Source organism: Camarhynchus parvulus, chromosome 2 (assembly GCF_901933205.1).
Source record: "Camarhynchus parvulus chromosome 2, STF_HiC, whole genome shotgun sequence".
Lineage (NCBI taxonomy): Eukaryota > Metazoa > Chordata > Aves > Passeriformes > Thraupidae > Camarhynchus > Camarhynchus parvulus.
In genome coordinates, this window is record NC_044572.1 from 46,220,652 (window position 1) to 46,243,758 (window position 23,107).

Here is a 23,107-nt window from a genome sequence, read left to right on the forward strand (position 1 = left end):
AATTTTCTATGTAATCATGTTAATAAGTGTTTGAATATTGAACTATTGCACATGGTGCTGATAGCCATGACTACTGGACTTTCTCTCAGGACATCCCCACTTGTGTTACAGTTACTCAGGTGCATTGCAAAAGAGTATTTTACAATATTTTAACATATAAGTTAGTTTTAAAGACAGTGCCTTCTAATTTACTAAAGCAATCGTTTCTTGATATGTACTGGTTTATCATTTTACTCCAACTCTACTAAAAATCATTCACTAAAATGATGAGTGCCTGCAGAAAAATTCCAAGTGCTTTAACCCTGGGTGTGAAAGAATATGTGAGGAAGGGTTGGACGGGTTTTATGACTTAGTACCTTACTATGTGTTACAATACTCTGTTCCTATCCAGTCTCTCCCCATCAGTCTGCAGCTTGACTGCAAGGCTGAGGATTTTTGGTGATGGAGACAGAGATTGTCCCTACACCACTTCCAACACATTTGAAGCATAGGCCAATGGATGTGTGATGCTGCACTTCAGGGTTACCCATTTTACATTTTGAAGGGGAACACTCTGCTGAAAGAGATATTGTGTTTATTGCATTTAAAACTAAACCTATCTTTCCCACAACACCAAACAATAAAGAGTTTTACAGTTAATGCAGTGAATGGAAAAAATAATCTTTTTTCCTTTTTGAAAAATATTTAATGCAATGCTCCCTTGGGATTTTCTGATTTATTAGTATTTCATAGTATTAGAATGGTTGGTAAGAAATGTGTGGTTTGTATACTTACTGGTCTAATGAGGTTTAAAGTCCCTATCGAGTGTTGTTTACTGGCTTCATAGAACAAGACTTATGTGTATGAGTTATAGCTTGAGCCTGACATAGTTAACTTGCTTGCAACTTCATGGCACTTTATCTCGTAAAATTATATAAAAAGTCTCTAATTCAGCAACCTGTCTCCTTAAAGAAGAGAACATAAACAAGGGTTTAAATTCTTTGTTTTGACTCAGGATAAATTTCCAGTTTTGAACTGATATGTAGCCCAACAGACTGATGAGTTTAATTTAAATAAATTAGGTGAATCAAAAAATTGGAGTTCACAACTCTGGTGTTTAGTCATTGGTTCAAAATGTGCTTTTATGAAATTTTAGCATCCAGTATTTAAAAAGAGTTATTAAAATCTGCAATCAGTTTGTTAGTGAGAAAGTATTGGCCTGGTCCAAATATGAACTTGAAATTAAAACTTTTTTGGCACAGAACTTTAGTATGTTGGGTGGTTGGATGGATGTACTTTATGTAGCTGGGCTCTCCAAACAGTAGAAAGCCAACAGGAATTACAGGAATTTAATTTAACTGGAAAAAACATGGAGAAATATTGTAGTTGAATTAAGTATATAAGGTGTAAAAGTGCAACCACATATATGGTAATACTGGGTGGAGTCAAAATAAAACTCCTCTTATTGAAATTGTTAGCTATCCAGGTGCTTGAAAATACTTTGTTCTTCATTCCAGCCCATCTGTTATTCCTTATTATAACTGACATCACCGCAGCTACCACAACTGTTAAAGGATCACTGTATAAAAATGGCAAAACTTACATATAAACCCAGCAAAACTTAGCACTTATTACACACTTTTATGGAAAGAAAAGTGCAGGAATCAAACTTTATAGTTTGTTGAAAGATTTTCCCTTTCTGTGTAGTAGTACTGTAATAGAGGCAATGCCAGTTATGACGTACAGTATGAACTGTTCAGTTTTATACATGTATATATATAAATTTTTATTTGAGTGTTCTGTAAGAATGTTGCCTGATCTGAGAAATTAAGTGCAGAGATTTCTAGAATCTTTCTACTTAAACATAATTGTATTTTAAAGAAATATTTTTTAAGGGGAAAAAAAGATTACATCTGTTTTTCTCATCGCTCATCTGCCACTAGATTTTTGAGAGATGGCAATAGAAAATAAGACCCTTTCCAAAGGTCTTTTGAAGAGATAAATTTATTATGTGTATTCTAGCCACAAAATATGAATGTAATTGTATTTCTTTTACTTTAGTAGGATTCTGATCCTGAAAATGACATAGATGTGCCACATACTATGTTCAGCATGTACTGTGATTTTCTAGCAAGCCAGCTTCAAATGGCATTTACTCTATGATGCTAAGCACATGCCCATATTGCCAGCCAGTTCCCCTAATTTTATTGCATGCCACTTATTTGCTTTTTCAAAAAACCTACTTTTTACACTCATATTATTTTGTAAGGGTTTCAACTTTAAATAAAAATATTGCTACCTTCATCGTTCTAGAGAACCTTAAAAGTGGAAATTCTCAAGAATAAGAAGGCAGGTAACACCCCTCTAGTATTTTAAATAAGATCCTTGTGTTTAAACAAATATCATGGGCTGTTTTTTGGCTAGCCCATTATTTGTGTGTGCCATTTGTTGTGACAGAGTGGACTATAACGTGTATCAGTCTCTGAACTCTAAGTCTTGGAGCTGGTTATTGAGCAGTGGGTTGGAATTTATGGATGTATTCTGACACTCTACCCATGAAAGTGCTGGACGTCTTGTTTGAAAAACAGTTTTATGAAAAGTTTCAGTCTGTTGATTTTGAATGTCTTGATTATTATGCTAGTAACCTGAAAGACTTTTTTTGTACAAGGAGGAGCACATGGGACATTTATGTCAAGCTGTGGAACTGAGGGGCAGCAAGCAGTGCAAAGTGCTAGAGACGCTTTGAAAAAACAGTTTTGTTCTTTACCAGGCAGGGTGAGGATACAATTATAAATATTGTTAAAACTAATAGTCAAAAGTACACACTTTTTCCTTGCTGAAATGCTGGTGAATTTTGAAACTTGCAGGCAACTGTAAAGAGAAAGATGTAAACTAATTTGAGTTGAGTGTTTTAAAAGTTATGTAATTCTTCAAGCTTTCAGAATAAATCGGTTTTAAAGACACATTATGGTCATTGTTGTTCACCTCTTAATAATCTATGCATGGTCTAATTTTCCTTGTGTACCTCCCAGTATTATCTTACAGGAAGCCAACCATTAGCAATATACTTTATCTAAAATGATAAACTTAACTAGAGTGTAGATTTTATCTGTGAATCTCCTTGCCTCTCTTTTATTTTGGAAGCAGAGATCCCAGGGGCCTCTCCAGCTTGCCTGTAGTGATATGAACTCTAACCACTACCTTGAAGTAGGAGAAGAGAAGGCTTAGAGAAAGGATAAATTTTGAGGCTCTCCATATCATAAATTCACAATGGCATAGCTGTTAGTAGAGCCTTTGAAAGCTGTTATAAACCTGTCTGCCTGTGAGGGAGCTTGGGCTTGAAACAGATTATAGGTTTCACATGAAGAAGGTGCAAATGCAGAAATACACTCTTAAGAGAGAGTGAAGCATGGAGATGTTCTAAATGTGTCACAGCTGATATTAATATTTTTCTTGTTGCTAATGCTGGTACTGTCACAGAGAAATCACAATCCAATTTCTCTTGTTTCTTGTTATTTAGAGCTCTGGCGTATAGGCTGCACTCTTACTAAAGTAATCAAATTTTCTTGTCAGTCCTCACATTCATTTTCAATTCTGCTAATGCCACTAAGTGTCTTAGATATGGAACTGTGATGCTGAGAAATGCAATGTGTAAATTATGAATTTTTCCTTGAATACATTATAGTTCAGTGCTCTTTATATTTTTTTGCTTAAAGCAAGAACATATATTTCTGGAGGCCTGTGTCATCACTCTGAATATTATGTTTTTATTCTATTTGGTGACAAATACTAATTTTACTTTAAAACTGCATTTTGGATGGCTATCTGCTATAATTTTTAAGTAAAACTTTTGTTACTTCTGAAATAGCTTTAATTTTATATTTAAAACAGCAAGAAACAAAGTTGGTAATCCTTCAGATAAAATTCTGCATTTTGTATGCAGCTTGTAGCATAAGCTTAAATTTCATGCCTAGCCTGCCTGTATTAGTGTGTGGTGTGTGTGTTCCCTGCCTGGAGGGACCAGAAGGTTGTCTCGTGCAGGGATGTGTGTCCCAGGGCATTTACTGTTAAATATTGGTCTGGTAAGATTGTCTTGTGCCAAGGAAATTAATGTTAAGCTGTTATAGTGACCCTGGTAAAAAAACCCTGTGCCTGCTTCACACAACATGACGTGGTAGCACTCAGGGCTCACCTGTATGAAAGCTCTGCTGCCCCGCAGGTGGCAGCAGTGCTCTGGCAGAAAGGGCCCCCGACCCAAACTCCTGGGAGAAGTGCTTGCTTTTAACTTGGCAGTAAAAGTAAAAACAGTCAATTTCCTTTTCTTCTTTTTTTTTTTTTCTTTTTTCTTTTATTCTTTTTTGTTTTGTTTGATGGAAAATACTCCTTTTTATTTGGTTGCTGGACGGCATTTTAGGCAGAGTCTTTTTCAAAGAGAAAACTACACAAGGAGGGCTACAAAAGCTAAAGCCTGGTGAGAGTTTGTCCTGGTGCTGGCTGCTTTGTTGTTTTGCTGTGTAGTGGCGCCATGTAAAGCTGCCTGTGGAGATGTCTTCACTCACAAGTAGGGAGCAAAAGTACCCATATAGGACCTGAGAGGTGGAGAATTCTTCAGCCATTTAAAATGGTCACATTCAGGTTTTACTCAGTTCTGGCCCTCTGCATTTCAGAGTTTATAAGAGGGGATAAATGTTAACATGTTGTTCTAGTCCTAACTGCCCTTTTTTAACTGCTTTTCCATTGGTTATCAAGATGAAATCATGTTTCATTTCCCTCTTCTTCTTGCATACATTTTATAATTTTTTAAACTAGATTAGTATCTGGTATTCTTTTAATTTCAGCCATCCTAAGGCAACATACAAATGGGAAAGATGAAGGATGCTTTTCTGTAAAGCAGCCCCTTTATGCTATTTAATATAATGACATATTGTTAAATAATTATATTTGAGCACTATGTTTACATTATTTGTTTGTGTGCCCTCTGCAGTGTGCAAAGCATGCTAAATATATAATATAAATAGTTTCAAAACATTTTAATTTTTGATAGTAATTAGGTTGTCTGTTTTCATGTGTAATAGCAGCGTGGGGAAGGCTTACACATATGAGTATTACTTCTAATGTAAGTTGAACCAAGATTTTTTTACTGAGCATTACTAAGCATTTTAAAGAAGCCTGAGAGTGCTCTAGAGATGTGCAGGACAGTTAGGTATCAGTAGTAGCTTGCATTGAGTCACACTGGATGTACTTTGAATATTCAGCTGTGGGGATACTTGAGATTTTGGAGTGTATGTTTAATATGAGTTAGATAGGCTTTTTACTTTTATTCCCATTAGTTCATGTTAGAAAGTTCTTATCGTTAGTTATTCCTAGTCTGATCTTCCTTCAGTGTTTTGTCAAATACTTCATGTAGTTACACCTTAAAATGACACTGAAATGGTAGTGAACTTAGAATAATTTAGGTTTTCAAAAGCACGAAACTAAAAAGTGCGATTGAGTTGTGCTCTTGCCTAAAATTGGCTCAAAGGGTGATAAAATCAGGAGAGAAATGATTTCAAAATGCTTGAGCACAATTCCAGGAATTAGTTTCCTAGTTTAGTAGCTTTTAAATAATATATTGTCAATAAGGAGCAGAAAGTACTATTGCAAAGAATCTTGTTTTCTAAAATGGTTCGTTTGAGTAATAGCAATTAAGACCACTTCTGAAATTGAAGTAGAAATTTTATGAGCTATTATAAATAATTAAAGCTGCAAATGGTGTCAATAACAAGACCGTGTCCTAAGAGTTGTCCAAAGCTTAGCATGTGTCGTTCAAGTAAAACAGAACTACTGATTCAACCTCTAAATAATTTGTTTGAGTGATCAGTTTGGTATTATATAACTGGAAACATGCAAAGCATTTTAATTTCTTCAAGAACTATGTTATGAGCAATTTGTTTAGTAAGAGAAGACCTACAAAAAGCATATGCCATTATTATTACCCAGAATCCAATAAAAGATAGTTTTTCAAATTATTACCATATGTGTGTCAGAGCTGCTTTGTACTGTAAAGTTATTTTAGATATCAGAATAATTTGTTTTATACTTTGAGTTCCTCACTGTTAAAATGTCCCCTTAGATTTACTATTACTCTGACTATTGTGTGATACATAGTAAAAAAAGAATAGCTTACAATAAAAGAAATTTAACAAGTACTTGAAATTCCAGATTGTATGCAAAATGTGCCAAATGAAGTAATGGTATTTGCAAGGATATTGTGTGATAGCAGTAGCTGTGGGGAAAGTTCTATAAAACTGTTAAATACGCTTCCCCTCCCCCTGCTGTCCTTAACCACTGTTAAAAAAGATTGAGAAAATAATGCAATTTTGACTGGCTGACAAACATTCCAACAGAGAAATGAATGTATTATAAAAAATATATTAGAACTGCTTAGCCATATTTTTCTTATTGTTTCTGTTGATGTACACAATCATGGACTGCTTTTAACAAAGAAAGATTACTGAGAAAGGCTTTTTTCATACTTAGGTATGTTTCATGTTGAACAGTCTTCTTGGGACCCAGCAAAACACTAACTGAAGCAAAGGAAAAGTATAATTTGTAATGCTGCTTTCTTAAACTAACGCTTTTGTCTCTGAGATAGTGTAGACTTCAAGGGTGTCATGACTATCAGAAAAGGTGGTTGAAATGAGTTCATTTTAAAGTGGAGCTTCTGGATGTGCATTCTGTAATGCTGACTCAGAGGTTAAGCCAAGCATAATTTACATAGGTAAATCACCTCATTAATTTAAATAGATCTCATTTGATAGACTGATTAGCTGCAGATAACTGCCAGCTTAATTGTGTATAGGAAGGGCTGTATTTACAAACCACATTTGAATATATTATACCTTAGTATATATCATCAAAGATTTATTGCTGACTTTGTAGCGATATTTCTTCATGCCCTTTTGTTTTACGTTCAAATTCCTCATGGATCTTTCCTTATTAGATTAACAGATGTATACATTTGGGGACAAATTTTAAGATCGTCCAAAGCGTTGCTGGACAATTCTAGAAACTGTCTTGTTTTCAGAAGTTTTCTTTATCCAGTTGTAGAAAAAGCTCCTGATGCTGTTTCTCTTGTTTTGCCCCTACCCCTAAAAAAAAGGCATCATTTGGTATAATTTGATAGCAAAGAGTGGGGCAGTGCATTTGGTAGCATGCACTGCCTCAACAATGCCCCAGTTTTAAAGACTTTACTGCACCCCTGACCAATATGGTAAAGCTCCTTGCAAACATTTGGCAGATGTTGACAAAACCCTGTACATTGGGTGTTATTTGCATGCTTGCTAAGATTGTGTTGTGGTGCAAGTATTCCTAATAGTCTGTCTCCTAACATTTCTCATATTAGAGAACTCAGGTTTGTCCCAATGTATTTGTTTCATGTGCCATCCAGAATTCTGTAAGCACAGGTTTGTGTTGTACAAACCTTTTTGGACATAAGAAAATTGGGATGGACAGTTCTGCATGTAATTAAAACAACAGAGTCAATCCTGAGCAGGGAAACCAACAACAAATCAACAACAAATATTCAAGTAGAGAGAGAAACTAGGACTCGTGCTTAGTTCCAGTTCCTGCTGATAGTCAGAAAGTCCCTTTAGGATACAAGCCCCAAGCTCACAGGTCACAGAAAAGTCATGACATTCACAGGATGGCTGCTAGCACAGGTACTGGGTATGTAAGTTGAAAATTAGTATTAAATCTTCCACTTATTTTTCTTCAAGTATTTGTTGTGTGAGTCTTGGCATCTCCAACCTTATGGTGCTCACAAAGACAGCTTCCGGTTACCTTTTTGGTAGGGCCTGCTGAAAATTGCATGTTAAAAGTTGCAGTGGTAAATGGAAGCTTTTCTGTAGCACTAAGCAGTAGTCCCAAAAAAGAATGTTTCTGGTTAAGATGAGCTTATATGGTAGATAAGATGAACATTGTGTTTGAGCCCTTTAATGTATGTTCTGTTCCAGAAGGCAGTTCAGATTTGCATGTTCCAGCCTCAGTGAAGGGCTGACTGGAGGTACCTGTGGTCCAAAAAACCCTTACAAGCAATTTCCATACATTCATAATTCAATAAAGAGATTTCTTTCTTTCACTGAATAACAATTGCTTTCTGTAGAAAGAGAAAGCTTAAACTTACCTACAGTAATTACTGATTTGTACAGTGCCCAGTAGGGTCTTCATTCCTGTGTGCAGTTATAACTGTACAGAGTTCAGATGATCTCAGTCATAGCACAGTTCTTCCAGATTATTTATTGCAGCTGTAGAACCACCATTGGGATTGTGGCCTTAGTGTGCAACAAAAAGACATTTTGAACAGTACAAGTGGACCATCAGTGGTCAAAATTAATCTGTGACATCTGTTGACTTTTGTAATTACTATTACCATGGAAAATTTTGGATTGAGGTTTTCTATCTGTGAGTTCTGGAGCCATGCTACAAGTCCGTGTAGGAAACCTGAGAGAATTCTATTTCTTTTATATAGCTACCTGCCTTTTCATTTTACTAGAGGAGACCTTTGAAAGGTATCAGTGTGTGTAAGTGAAAAGAATTTTTTTTAATTCTATATGAATTATAGCTTGAATGCTTACATAAATTCAGTATTTTACAAGGGTTTGATTCGTGTGATAGTGAATTAGGCCTTCTTGTCCAAAAGACTTTTTATATCTAAGAATTATATTTAATCTTTCTTTGCTTTTTATGGCAGTCATGTTTGATGCAAAGGCAGTATCTGCTGTAAGGTATTTTAAGGATGGAGTAAGAGCAAATTACTGGCATGAATGTGTAATGCCGTGATTATGAAAGAGAATACAGGCTTTTTATTTAATTAAAAGTAGGCATTTTAAAAAATAAAATGAAAGTTGATGCTCCTAGCATTTGCTGTTAAGTTCTGCGCTGGTTTGTACTGTTCAGTTTCTCTTGTGTTCGGAGTAAGCTTCAAATTAAGCAAAATGCTGGCAATAATCCCTATTGTCTCATATAGTTTGTTAAATACTTTCCTGAATCTTGCATTTGCATTGTACAGATCAGATAAGCAAAACGAGTGAGATTTTTGTAGGAGCAATGAGGTACTTTTCCCTTGAGAGAAAAGAGACTATAGTGTAGCTAATAAAACACTCACTTGTATTGATTCAGAGGAGTGTAAGGGGAATGCTCTGGATCTGTGTGGTTTCCTTTCAGATGGATACTGCAGGGAAGAGCCAGCCTGGTTTTGAAGCCAGCACAGTAGCTGCAATAGCAGCCAAATAATTGGTTAGGGGAGCTATTAATACCATCAAAGCCCTAAAGCTGTCTTCTTTGTGAGCATCTTCCATCTGCTCATGATTTCTTCTAACCCCTCTTTTCCCTTCCCTTTCCCCTCCCCCAGATTCCTTTTCCTGTATAGTAATCTAAATATTGCAACTTCAAAAGACTTAGATGAATAAATAGGTTACAACTGCCCAGTGTATTCAGCTTGTTTGTTCTGATCCTTTCCATTACCTCTCCTAATTGTAGAGATTCGCAGGTTCTGAGGGCCCTTTAGTAATCTAAAACAAATCCATTCTTAGGTATGATTGCATTGAGTGGGAGTAATATTAATGAAGATGTCTTAATTAAGGAATAAATATTATTATTAATGTTATTGCTTCTGTGATTCTTCCCAATTTCTTAGTAAGCTTTATTTTTTTTTCTTTTGTGCAGAGACTTGAAGGGTGTTATAGTCACTCTGAGTGATGATGGACATCTTCAATGTTCGTACCTTGGAACTGATCCTTCACTCTTCCAGGCTCCTAAGGTTGATTCTAGGGAAATAAACTATGAAGAAATGAATGCTGAAATGAAAGAGCTTCAGAAAATTATCAGGGAGGCCACAAAAACACAAGGTATACTTCTTTCTTGTTCTATATTTTTATATACCTTTATTCACCTGACTTTCCTTTTAGCATTTTAAAATATTTTAGTTTCAGACTTTATGATAGTTACATTTCTGTAGAAAATTTAATATTTAAGATTAAAAAAATAAATCCTAGACAGTAAAGCCCTTGGATAAAGGTTTTTTTCTTTGTATTTTCATAATGCTGTTGGAAGGTTGAAGTTATTTACATCAGGTTGTAGATAATTCTCATTAGTGCAACGGTTCAGAATAAAAATTGATGGTGCAGGGACTACCCAAAGGCAAGAAAACTTTAAGAATTTCAACAATCTGATGTAGTTAGGTTTCAGAGAGAATGAAAGTATTGAAAAATTCAGTTTATTAATACAAATGACTTTTTAAGTTGTGAAATTAACAAAAAATGACTTTTTTAAAAGCAACTTTTCTGTTAGCTTGACTATTGAAAAGCAGTCTTGTAGAACAGAATGACATATCTGATGATAATAAATTCTGGAATATATATACATTGCTAATAACTGGCATTGATTTTATTCAAGTAAGGGCACATAATTTCTACAGAGATCCTCAAAGTTTTCATAACTGTATTTTTGAACAGCCTGGTTTGTGCAGGGAATTGGAAGCATGTGATTTTACAGGAAACTATGGATAAATCTTCAACAAATAGAAAGAACAAATTAATTTTTTCCCTTCATGATAGATAGCATGTTCTTAAAACGCATAAAAGAAATAGTCATGGTTTTCTAGGTGAAAAAAAAAAGAAAAACCTCTCAGCTGAAATTCCTAGAAAATAAATTTATTTATCTGTGAGCATGAGTTTGATTCTGCAACACAGGAATTTCTTTGTTTTGTAATTACATGTGACTTCATCCGTTATCATGGTAGACTTATATCAGGATTTTAATTTTCTGAATCCAGTAATGTGTTATTTAAGCATACAGATGTGAAAAATTCCACTGATTTTTACCACAGTCCATCCTTATGGGTATTTGACAATTTTGTCTCTCTGTCATAAGCAAAGGAAAGAAAAGCCTGGCAGAAAGAACAAGTCAACAAATTTGAAGTGAATCAACTTCAGCTTGTTAATTTCAACATGTTGTCTGGAAACTCTAAGGAGAGAGAAAGGAACTGTAGCTGTCCTTTTAAAATTTTGTAATAACTGTTATGTATGATAAATTTGCTATGAATATTTTTGATTTTTTCACCATTCTTTTTGCTTAAACTCCCTTTCTTCCTCAATTTGTCTAATCTGATCTAAGTGGTGTTTTCAGATGAGTTTTTGCGGATACTCTTTTTTTTGTGGAGAGATGTCCTAATGATGCTGTGTTTGAGTTTCTTTAACTGGATGTAAAACTTGTATGAGAACATTCTTATACAACAAAACATTTTACTTGTGAAGAATACCTGTCAATTTTGTATGTTTTGGCTTTTGTTTCATTTTGGCTTTTTTTTCTTAAAACTTCAGCATGAGCCTTGGTTGCCATTAATTTACTCCTAAGCACAATCTTTAAAATGACCCGTTGCATTTCTTGTCTTTTGAATTCATGCTTGTCCAGTCAGAATTTGTGTTGTTTTGAAAATATCTGCCCTTATATGGAAATAATTTTTCTTTGTTTCATTTTGACTTTCAAATGCGGAAGGTATTTAGAATTAGGTCATTGTATTAAAAAACCTTAGGGTACTTATTTCCATAAATGTCTTTCTGTCCAGTGCTGACCATTAAACTGTTGAACTTAAGCTGTTTTATACATTTAGAAGAATAAGGACTTACAGTATAAACTGATTAAATATTTAAAAATCTTAACTGTTACACTAACTTAAATCTAATGTTACTTGCATCAGTCTGGATGACGTAAGTGATTAAACGTGTTTTGGCTCAGTTTAATAGTAACAAAAAGCTGAAACTTACATGTACACTTTGATTGTAATCTCTGTTGTACTTCTAATAGAAAAATGACTCTATGACAGAGGTTGCAACATTGTTAGCTTGAAGAAGCAACCAGAAGCGAAATGGTTAAGAAGGGATAGAAAAAGAATGGACCCTGCTGAGCTATGTGTAATTGGCAGGACCAGTTTTTTGCAATTGTGGCAGTATGAAACAGGCCTAAACTTCTTTTCTAGGAGAAATGTGTTTAGGTTTTGCTTTTCTTTCTTGTAGTAAAAGGAGGCATTTCTCTCTGAGCACAAGAAAATGAATACTTGTTTTCTGTCGTTATCAAAATCTTTTCCCTTGACCCTCTTGTTAGAAAGATATAATGTACTGTCTACTAGTTCTAGGTCATTTTCAGAACTCTGTGTGTAATAAAATTCTTGCAGCTTTCTGAATGTGCTCATACTCTCAGTTATTCAATTAATATGTTAATTGGCCCTTTACATCAACTGTTTACTTGTTACTTTAGGAACTATATATTTCCTGTTCAGATTTTTCATTTTCCAATACATTTAGTATGTTAAAAATAGAAATGCTTTTTAGAAAAAATGCAAATACCCTAGAGCTGTTCTGGACTCTTAAGAGGTTATGTAATTCCTCAAGGTTTTTAAGGCTTTAATTTGTATATATATATATTTTTTTTAATGTGTGAATTGGCATAAGGTTTTGTATTATGGATTTTAGTGAGTTTGTAGCATTCTTTTGCCTTGTATGTTGATAGTCCTAGAAATCATCTGGTGTCTATTTTAATCAAGCCACATGTAATGGTCTATACATAAAACTTTGGTATACCTCCTAATGCAGAGGAATTTGCTGAAGATTAGACTATTAGACACAGAATCTTTGTTTGTTTAACATATTTGCTATCAAATTATTTAGATGAAAGTGCCATGAGATGTGTGGTGTTATTTTGAAGGTAGTTATTCATCGTATATTGACATATGCATGTGAGGACAAAAGTTTAAAAATACCTTACAGTCTCTGAAGATCATGGATATTAGGTGTAAAATCTTGTTATAGAATGCATCTAAATCCTTTTTCATACAGAAATCAGAAACCCAGAATGAGATCCATGTTTAGGTTGTCTGTAGAAATCTAATGAAATTGTGAAGATTTTGGAAATTTCCAAAATCATACACATTGCTATTTTTTTCTTTACACTAGTAGGTGTAGAGATCTAACTTTCAGATTGATGCTGTTGAAATAGTATTGTTTTTAGGAATGTAGCTGAATGTTTCTTAAAGGAGAACTGATTTGCTTTTGCTTTGTTCTTTTTCTTTAAGATATTTTGCCTGAATCTGAAAAACAGAGAGATGTAACTGTCACGGCAGAAGTTTCACCTGATTTGGATGAAGAATCTGTACGTACCTGTAAAAAGGAAATTACTCCAAAAAACCCATTGATTTCATATGAGTAAATAATGACTGATCATGCATAGTGATTACTATTTACATTTGTGTGAATGAGCTTCATGGCCCGCTCATTCAATTAGCGCCTACTTTTCCATCAGTTAGCACCCACTTTTATTAAAGATTTTAACTAGAATTATTAAAATTATTTAATTGTATTCTATCTGGAGACCTTTAGATTCTTGGCTGAGCAAACACAAGTGAACAAGAACGTTAGGGTCTGGAATAACTTCGTAGTGGTGAGCAGTGGTAAACGTTGGGGGAAACAAAGTGTCACCCTTGGATCTTTCAAAGACAGAATACTCAAACCACTCAAGCTGTATTCTAGGAAAAAATCTTTCTCCAACAAGCTATCATTCAATATTCTTTGGTGTTGCAGCGTAATTACTTTATTCATGTTGTATACCTATGTAGTTTACAAAAATTAGTCAAAGTGGGATTTGGGAAAGCTTGTAGGTAACATACTTGTACATGCAAAATACTTGTTGCACTATAACATCTTTAATTGTCCATTTCTGGCCACTACTTTTGGCAAAACTGATTTTTCACAGCTACTTACTGTTTAAAAAATACATAAGGATATTATTCTTTGGTAAATGGACTTCTTTATAATGTGTGCTAGTGTCCTAGCACTTGTCTGTGGAAAAAAGGACAGTGTGACCTGGTCTTGGCTAGCTGCAATAATCTGCTCACAACCCTTGGAATTGTTAGGTGCACAGAATGCTCTAATGCTGCTGCACTCATTTGCTCAACCTTCCAGATGCAACTGGTCTGTTTCATATGTGAGTAACTCAGTCTATCAATCAAACCACAGCTTTGAATCTTTATCTATCCATATATCTTAGTTTCCTGTGTGGTCGGCTTTTCTGTGGGTTCTTTCAGTAGCTGCCTAGGAAGGAAAAATCTGATAAGATACTTTGTGGGGAAGGATCAATAAGCAAATGTAGGAACAATTTTAAGCCTTCTGCAGTTACCTTGGGAGCGACAGGATTTCCGATGCTACTTCTGCACTTGTGAAAAGATTGAAATTGCAATCTGTGTGAAAAAAGCAAAGAGGATATATAGTATTAAAATAGTGTAGATAAGCAAGTGGAGGACCATTCCGTTATTTAATGCCACCTGCTGTGTGTGGCCTCTGATCCAGGAAATCCAGGTAATTTCTGAAAGCTGAATATGGTAAGGTTCCATATCTTTATACCCCTGTTATTGTTTCAGAATCAACCACTGGTCACCAGAGAGCGTGACAAGCCTGTGTGAGAGCATCTGTTGTTTTTTTAGCTGAGAAAGGTGCACAATGTACAAATGAAAGTCCTGCTTCTGGAACCCAGAGAGCCTACCAGCTTTCTGACTTCTTATGAAGTTTGCAGAAGTGGCCCTTATGCTGTTTTTAATTTACTGTTTTATAATGAGAAGGTATAAGGTCAAATAAGTAATTTGGTATTATAGCAGAAGTGAGAGAAGTGTTTCTTTATAATAGTTTAAATGGGAGCATTTTGTTTAACTGTAGTGACTGACCTGTTCAAAATAAAATATAAACATAAAATAAGATTAAAATAGACCACAAGGTCAAGACAAATGTTGAAGTAGATGGAATTGCCTATTGAAATAGAAATTAGCAGGAGTATTGAAGTGCCTGCTAGAATTTTATTTTGAATTTCAGGTATATTTCTGATTATAAAATGGTGTGTGATGATTTTATAGTAGATGCTATGTTGTGTATATAATATATTGGCTGATTGGAAGTCACCTTTTCCTACTGAATAGCTGAAGGTATTTTCAGAATTTGAATAAATATACAGTGAAAAGTAGTGTGCCAATCAAAACAGTTTCAAATATTCATATATACATCAGAGTGTATTCGTTTCTTATATATACTACATTCATGACCTTTTGCTATCCTTTTTGCAGGGAATTTCAAACAGAGACTTCACATTTTCAGAAGGAACTCAGAAATGTGTTTTGTGTATTTTAATCTGTCATAGAAATGATAAGTCCTTTAATGTTAATTCTGTGCTTACCAAGTTGATGGTAGGAAAGTAATATTGCTTTTATTGTGTTTGCTTGTTCATGTGGAACATTGAATTTCATCTCTTTTCATCTTTTTCTTCACAGCAAGCCACTGACAGTGAGGTAAAAGCAGGGGCAGTGCCATCACTCACAGTAAAGGTACTGTGCCTAACTCAGACAGTAGCATTTGAATAGTGGTGGCAAATTGTAACAAACCTGTTACTTTCTGTGTATTTCACTTAGAACATGAAAATGAGAGAAGTTTGAAATACAATACATAATTAATTTTTTTTCTCCTTAGTATGACACGGTGTCATTTTAGCAAGCCTTCTGCTCCAGTCAGAAAGTAATTGCAGTTTTAATTTTGATAGGCTTATCAGTAAGCCATCACAGAAACATTCTTTGGATAGAATGAAGTAGTTTTGGAAGTCATGAGAATATTTTTTCCAATGGCAATAAATGTTTGGTTACTCAAATGGGAAGTTTATAATCTTCAGCTGCCTTTTTGATTGTCAATAAACAAAAATAGACTTTCTTTTGTAAAAATACTTTCATAGCTTTAGCAATTAAAAAAATGTAGGAAAATCTAATTAGAAAATTGCAGTTCTTCATGAGATCTGGTGCCTGCAACTGATTGTAAAGAAAGTGTGTGTATGCGTGCACATGCATGTGCGTGCAAGTGTAATTTTTCCTCAGTATTGCCTAAAAAGGATCATGATTTTTATTTTTGACTTTCGGATGATCTTCTAAGAATATTAATGGATTTTAATTTTTGAGGATCTTGCAAGTTCTCTTTCTGTCTAGAGTGTAAAATTCAGAGGGTAACTGAACTGTTTGAACCAGATCCCCTCAGACTAGTGTGGTTTACTTGTACTTGGTCCAACATCTTTCTCTGCATTTTTTAGTGCTAAAAATGATACAGGATAAAACCACAATTCTGATAAAATCAGTGATAAGTCTGCTCGAAGAAGTTCAAATGAATGATGTATTTATATATTTCATAAGCTTCTTTAAATGAGAAGACACAGTTAATTCCCCATTCTCTTTTCTTGTTTATGCATCTTGTACCTTTTAGTGAAACAAAAGTACCAAATGTAGGAGTTACCATGAATTCAATTTTTTCTAGAATCTTCTGCGATAACTGGTGTATTGTTAAACATTGTTAAATCAGTGTTGATGTTAATTAAGTTAAAGTAGTCAAAGTAGTTTCCTAATACTTGAGTAATTTTAGAAGTAATAATATTCTAAATTGATTTAACCTGGCTCTAGTGAGCTCCTTGGTAGACCAGCAATGCAAAATAGGTAATATTAGAAATATGGTCTCTGTCTATGCTGACCACATTCAGATCTCAGTCACCACTATACTTTCATTTTAGATATGAGTTAGGGACACTGTTTTGATATCCATTGGTTTTGCAGTGGAATAGCTGTGCACGACAGAAGAAATGAGGGCCACTCCAGTTTTGCTGAGCTTTCACTATCTGGAGTTGTTGTGCTGAGTATGCTGTATATCGATTTTCTTATTTTGTTTGCAGTAAAAAAACCCCAAAACTTGAAATTATTCAGAAGACTATGCATTTCTGTTTGCAGTTAAAGGAAGTAATTTCTTTGGCTATCTTTGATTTTATTCTTCTTGGGGTTTTTTTTCACTATGATCACCTAACAAATGCAAAGTTTTATATTTGTTTGGATTTGAAGGAATGCTTTTGACGCATGCAAGGTATTAAGCCCTCAAATAATACTTTAGCTGTAGTGTGTCTTGGTTTAAAATGACAATAAACATGAGAAATCCCCTCAGGTTTATGTGATCTTGAAAGTTACTGTGCATCATTATTGGCTGTGAGTAAATAAGAATTGTAAAATGAAAATACTTGTTTTGAAGTTGAAATTTTACGTCCTTAAGCGTTGTTGCTGAATTGGTCTTTGCAGATTTTCGTATCTTTCTATTGGTTATGGATTTTTTTTCTTCTGTGCAGATTAATTAGTTGCTTCCTTTAAATACTTCTGTATGTCTCTTGATCTAGATAACAATCCAGAGCAGAGTGGCAGCACAGAAGCCATGCCTAGCCGTGTGTGTGCAAGCTCCATTAGCAGTGACCTGCGACCAGTTTGTCTTTAATGATTTGGGTAAATTATGGCACTAGCATCACAGCTGTTGTATTATTCTGTTACTTTTTCTGAGGTTTGAAAAGGTATAGCCCAGCCTCCAGCGAGTGCATTGTTGCAGATATACATTGTTGCAGTGGTTAAAGCAATTACAGGTTTGCCTTGCCTGCACTCCGCAGCTTTTTGACATGGCTTGGTGGAGGAAGATGAAGTAGGAAAGAGTGGAGTTGTTTCCTTGGTTGTGATATGATGTGTGACAGGTGAAGAGAGACAGAGTGGCAGCTTCATGATAGAGGCAAACCCCCCCCAGTTATCCTGTAGTACTTCTGTAGTCTTGGGTTATTTTGTTTGGCTGACATTTCTGTCTATGTAGAAATGCCAGTCTTGATCTACAAACAGGGACAGTAAGTTTGTCAACTGGGTAACAGTCTACCGTCTGTTCCCAAAGTAGAATCAGCTTTTTGAGGATCCTAATTTTTCCAGCTGTTGTTGGTTAGACTGCAGGTGGGGCTGCCTTTAAGACTATGTGGAGGAGCTGAAGGTCAGACAAGTGTGCCTGCTGCTTCAGTTGGAACTGCAGGCCATTTCTGCTCTGAAATGGGAAGTAATAGTCCCTGTTGAGACAGGGCTTTACTGACTGCTACTCTCATTTGAAGGGGCGGTTCTTATATTTTCTCAACACATGATAGAAGCAAATGGCTTTGTAGAATGCCAAAATTACAATGTAAATCTAATTTCTTTTTATATTTGCCATGTTCAGTGTGCTGAATTGTTTTATAGGTTATGCTTCAAGATACTTTGAGGCCCTAGTTTGCCTTTTACAAATTAAGGATTAAAAAAAAAAGGCAGTACAGTGATTTGTCCAGTGATTTGATAATGGTGAACTAATAGAGAAAGGATAATTTAGTAAAATAATTCCCAAAGTGCTAGGAAATATGCTGCTTTCATTTGGATGCTCCTGTTAATTGGTTTCATTTTGTGTTGTTTTTAGAACCAGATTCATCAGAAACTGTGGTCCTGTCTGTCTTTTTGAAGGAGAATTGTTCTCCACCAGAACTAGAAGGGACTTGCATGGTTTCTTATAATATACCAACAGGTAAGCCACTGGAGGCTTGAAAGTGATGTGCCTTTTTTTTTTGAAGCCTTTTTTCCTATGTGTTTCTTATAAATCTTATTTTGAAATATACTAAAGGCAGTAGTAATTAAAGAAATAATGTTTAGCTAGTCTTCAGTTTTAGTTAATATTTTATGTTGCATCAATTTGTGTAATTGGTCTTACAGAGGTAAAATCAGAAGCTTTTTGCTTGGGAAACAGCTGTACCAGCTTTCTCACTCTGTCCTATCAATTTGTTTCTGTTCTGCTCCACCTCTTGGAGTGAGAAGTTTATTACATCTTTATGACTTTTCACCCTTCTGGTCTGCCAACAAATGTGATGATAATGCCTCCCCACAGAGAATGAGATCTGAATAAGCATTGGGAGTGATTATTCCTCACTTCCTTTTTAACAGATGAACATACTCATTCCAAATAATAAACCAAGCCCAAGAAATATTATTTTATGATGTTACAGTGTCCTAGTGATAGAATATGTAAATGTATTCTGCTATCCATAACTGAAGGTTTATTAGCTTAGTGTTCTACACTCAGCCTTGTGAATGTGTCAGGCTACTGAGAAACTGTATTTAGGCAAGGCTTACATGTTAAATGTTGCATAAACCAGTTTAAGCTGTCAGTTCTTGCTGCTTGGCTTTGCTCCTGCACCTCCTCCCCTGTTTGGTCACACAGACACCAGTTGTTTCTCAGCCAGATTTGCTGATTTGGTTCACTGTGCAAAGACAGAGCTGTGCCAGCACAAATGGAGTAGATTGGCATGAAAGAAGTGCATGTATACTAAGGGCTTCCGTGGAGGGTGGTGGTCTTGAGTACCTTATCCTATATCGACACTTTTATGTAAATATTTTCTTTGTATCACTTCACACTTGAAGCATTGTGTTTATGATGGTAGTCTTGGCTGTGTGGTGACTGAAATGTTTATTTCTAGAAAAATAATGAACTGGGTGTTTCTAAAGAAAAGGAAGCCGTCCCTTTTAATTGGGAACCTGTATGAACAGCTTGTACAACTTCAGTCCCTCTGTCCTGTGATTCTGACTACATATTCCTTGTGAGATGCTGTGCATTCATAACTGTCCAAATTAGTGATGTGGCCTTAGACAGGTTTTTGGAATGACTGAATAGGTAGCACACTAGTGAGTGTCTTGGATCCTCTGATTTTGAAAGCTTGCTTTTTTGCTGGTCTTGTTTCTGTAATTTTGCTTCCTAAGGCTGGAAAATAAATGTATTATTTCTTTCAGGTAATGCTAATAAAGCTTAAATTATTTTAGATATTAAGTTGGATTTTGCAACCCTTTTGGTTAGGGAAGTAAGAAAAGCTTGCATCTTGAATGTGTTTGATGGTTTATAGTCTATTAAAAAAAAGAACAAGCAGACATGACAACTAACAGAATTATTAAAACTGAAGAATAAATTTTAAAAACTTATCTTTGGTTGGTTGAATTTCGAAGACTTTTAAGTAAAGTAACATAATTAGGATTAGGGCTAGGATCTGCCAATTTTTTATATATTTATTTAAATAATTAATTTGAGATAGTTCTGTGAAATTACGTACAAATACTTGTTACTTGGCAGTCAAATCCCTAAGTGTAATACCCTAGTAAACAAACTTTAAGACTTTTGTGACTTCATTTTATCTGAACAGAGACTGTTTCCTCTTTAGTTTTTTAAAGATATCCATATTTGTGGCCAAATCACTCTTCAGTCTATCTCTGTGGGATTCAGACAGCTGAAGCTTGATGAGTCAGTCACTTGGATGGAGTTGCACTATTGATGAATATGGTCTCATGTCTGGTTTTGGCTAGTATTATGTCTTTATGTATTGTCTACTTAATAAATGTGCCTTAAGTTTTTAAACCCCTGTTATATTTCCTTTTTTTAAAATTTGAGTAATATCTCATGTTTTTTTTTCTCCCCATTTTGTCCTGTTGCTGCTCATATGGCAGAGCTCAATCCTGAAGGTGAGTGAATGCAAAAATTGCCAAGTTTTATGAGTGACAGTGTATGCTGAATTAAACAGATTTGGAAGGGAGCTGTTATTTTGCCTATTATTTCTCTAAGTCCTTATTATTCTTGGTTTGATGCTATGAAGCTGAGGATATAGAGAACAGAAGGTCCTAAGGACATTTCTTGGTGAAGGACATTTCTCATTTGTAATATGGGAATTTTGTGTAAGTATTAAGTTCTTTGTACATTGAGATTGGAAATTGGAAACAATTATACTTTCTTATATCTGTTTTTTTCCCAGGTTTAGCAGCTAAGCAGCTAAATTATATCTTTAGTGCAACTGAAACAGCAATTAAGCATTTATGCTGTTTGGGCTGAATAGCTCTGAGAATGATGTCACAACATGTCCTCATTCCAACTCCTATTGCAAACATTGCATTCAAGGCTGCAAGGCTGCTCTCTGTCTGAGACTACCAGCAGTACAAAACTTAGCTGTGATTGTGGTAGATACAATTCATGGATAAGGTACAATTAAGAGACAAAAAAGACTGGAAAATTAGCTTATGTATATGAAGACTAAAAAGAGAAGGGTGGTTTTTGCAGTGTAGTTGTAGATGTGTTGAAAAGATGTGCTGCTTGTAGAAGATATTTTATGAACTTTAAAAATAAACATATTAAATACACATTTTGTCGTGTTTTGAGAAGGTAAAAAAGTTGATTGTCATACATTTAGAGATCAATTGAAAGGGACTTTCCAGTTTTGCAGTTTTTCTAAACCAAAGTTATAGATGAGTATATGAGAGTCTTATTTTTCAATACTTATGCTCTTTTGAGCTTACTAAGTGCAGTAAAAAAAAGCAGGAAGGTAACTGTTACTGTTCCCCACCTTTTCTGGTTTCTGGATATTTCAATGGACCTTGAGGTGTTGTACAGGAAATAGATGCTTGAAACATCTCAATAAGATATTGCTCTTGACAAGAATAACTGTTACCCTGTGGCATGTTTCTGCTAGACAAAGTAATTAAAAAAATTAATGATCAATAAACTGTATTAAAACAAGTGTATACGGTTTGAAAGAATACTATTCTAAAAATGAAGGTCAGACTTTTGTTTTAAGAAATATCAAAACAAGATGAAAACCTTGTTCTGAGGAGAATATTGCAGAGCATGGTAAACTTTGTAGAATTATCTGTGACAAAATCTTTTTTGGATTACTGTGGGATACACTGCACTGCATAAACTCAGGATCAACAATACCAGAGCAAATATTATTTCTCTGAATATTTAACATGCTAAGTTGGGACATCTGAGTTTTAATACTTTTTATCATGCACATTGATTTATATTTCAAATATAACTAAATAAATGCATGAGGAATTTGGAAATGAAATAGTATCTACAGGGCATGCAACTGTTTTATTACTTAAGTGCATAGTATGCCTTTAAATACTAGCACCTTATAGGATAACATTAGACATCCTCTGATTTTTTTCAGATTAGAGGACAATCTGAATGTCCTTTTTTTTTCTTCATTATAGTGCTAAAAATGTGTATCATGCAAAGTATCAACTCTAAATGAAGTGAGATGTGTTGCTAGACAGAACATCAATGGGTTGAGGAAATTGTGCTTCCCACACGTAGCTACTACTTTGTTTCCTTAGTGCCACTTAAAATTCTGAAATACTCTGAGACATTTCCCAGCAAGTTTTAACTGTAGTGATAAATTTTGTTGCAGCTTTTTGGTTTGTTTTTCTTATATGTAGCTGTTTTGGATTAATCAACTAGAAATCTCCCCAGTCTCCTCCAAAAGCTAGATAATACTTGATTTAATTTTGATTTGACCTTTGTCTGAAATATTGAAAAGTTATGTTTATGATGAGGTAGACTGACAGCAGACCATGTAGAAAAAAGCTGGTCTGAAAAAAGCAAGAAAAATGTCTTGTTTTAAATATAAATATATATCAAAATCTTTTTGCCTACTTTTGCTACCTATATTTCCTGTTGATAAACCTCCTTATCTAAGTTTAATACTAAGATGCTTGTGTTATGCTGTCATCAAGAAAAATTTTACTTTTCCTATCAGATGATGAAGATACACTTGAATGAATCGTTCTGACAGATCATGGGTTTATTTTCAAGTATTCCTTTAGGAATTTTCCTTGGAACCTGGAGACACTCTAATTTTGAAGACCTGTCTTCAGTTTGAATGAATCTTCTGCTCAATTTTCTATGATTTTATATTTATAAGCTGCTGCAGAACAGTTACTTGGAGGCATTATCAGCCAGCCAAAACAGCTTGTGAATTGACGAGCACAGAGAGTAATCTGAGCCTTATGATAGCATTTTTCCCTGACATGAGTCTTAGAAGTAATTTTTTCATTGGAAGATATCTGAGGAGCAGCAAACAAACAAAATTACTAGCACAACAGGTTTATTGGATGGCTATTGAATGTTTGAGCTCAATTCTTATACTCTCTGGGTATACCTCTGTGTACTGATCAGTTTCATGACTTTTCTGACACCAGCTTACTTTATTGTCTCTAAAAATCTATTATGTTAAACAAGGTTTTCCTGTAGGTGCTTCATCAAAAATTGTCCTTAAAAATCCCACAATCTGTCTTCTCAACAGAGCAAGTACTCCATATTTCACAGCAATAAGCACTTTTGCCTTTTGCATAGAACATACCAGGCGATCTCTGACATGCCAGCAATTTGAAACAATA

The 23,107-nt window shown here is 34.7% G+C and overlaps 1 protein-coding gene across 3 annotated transcripts in view; it reads left to right on the plus strand.

Moving 5' to 3' along the window:
• The window catches only part of BBS9 (Bardet-Biedl syndrome 9), a 287,736-nt gene that overhangs the window by 43,764 nt on the left and 220,865 nt on the right, over positions 1 to 23,107 (plus strand). For all 3 annotated transcript variants that reach the window (XM_030943560.1, XM_030943558.1, XM_030943559.1), the window contains 6 exons: positions 9,685 to 9,866; positions 13,088 to 13,164; positions 15,326 to 15,379; positions 17,245 to 17,347; positions 18,318 to 18,422; positions 20,384 to 20,398. In XM_030943560.1, the coding sequence (XP_030799420.1) occupies positions 9,685 to 9,866; positions 13,088 to 13,164; positions 15,326 to 15,379; positions 17,245 to 17,347; positions 18,318 to 18,422; positions 20,384 to 20,398 (536 nt within the window). The remainder of the gene's footprint in view (positions 1 to 9,684; positions 9,867 to 13,087; positions 13,165 to 15,325; positions 15,380 to 17,244; positions 17,348 to 18,317; positions 18,423 to 20,383; positions 20,399 to 23,107) is intronic.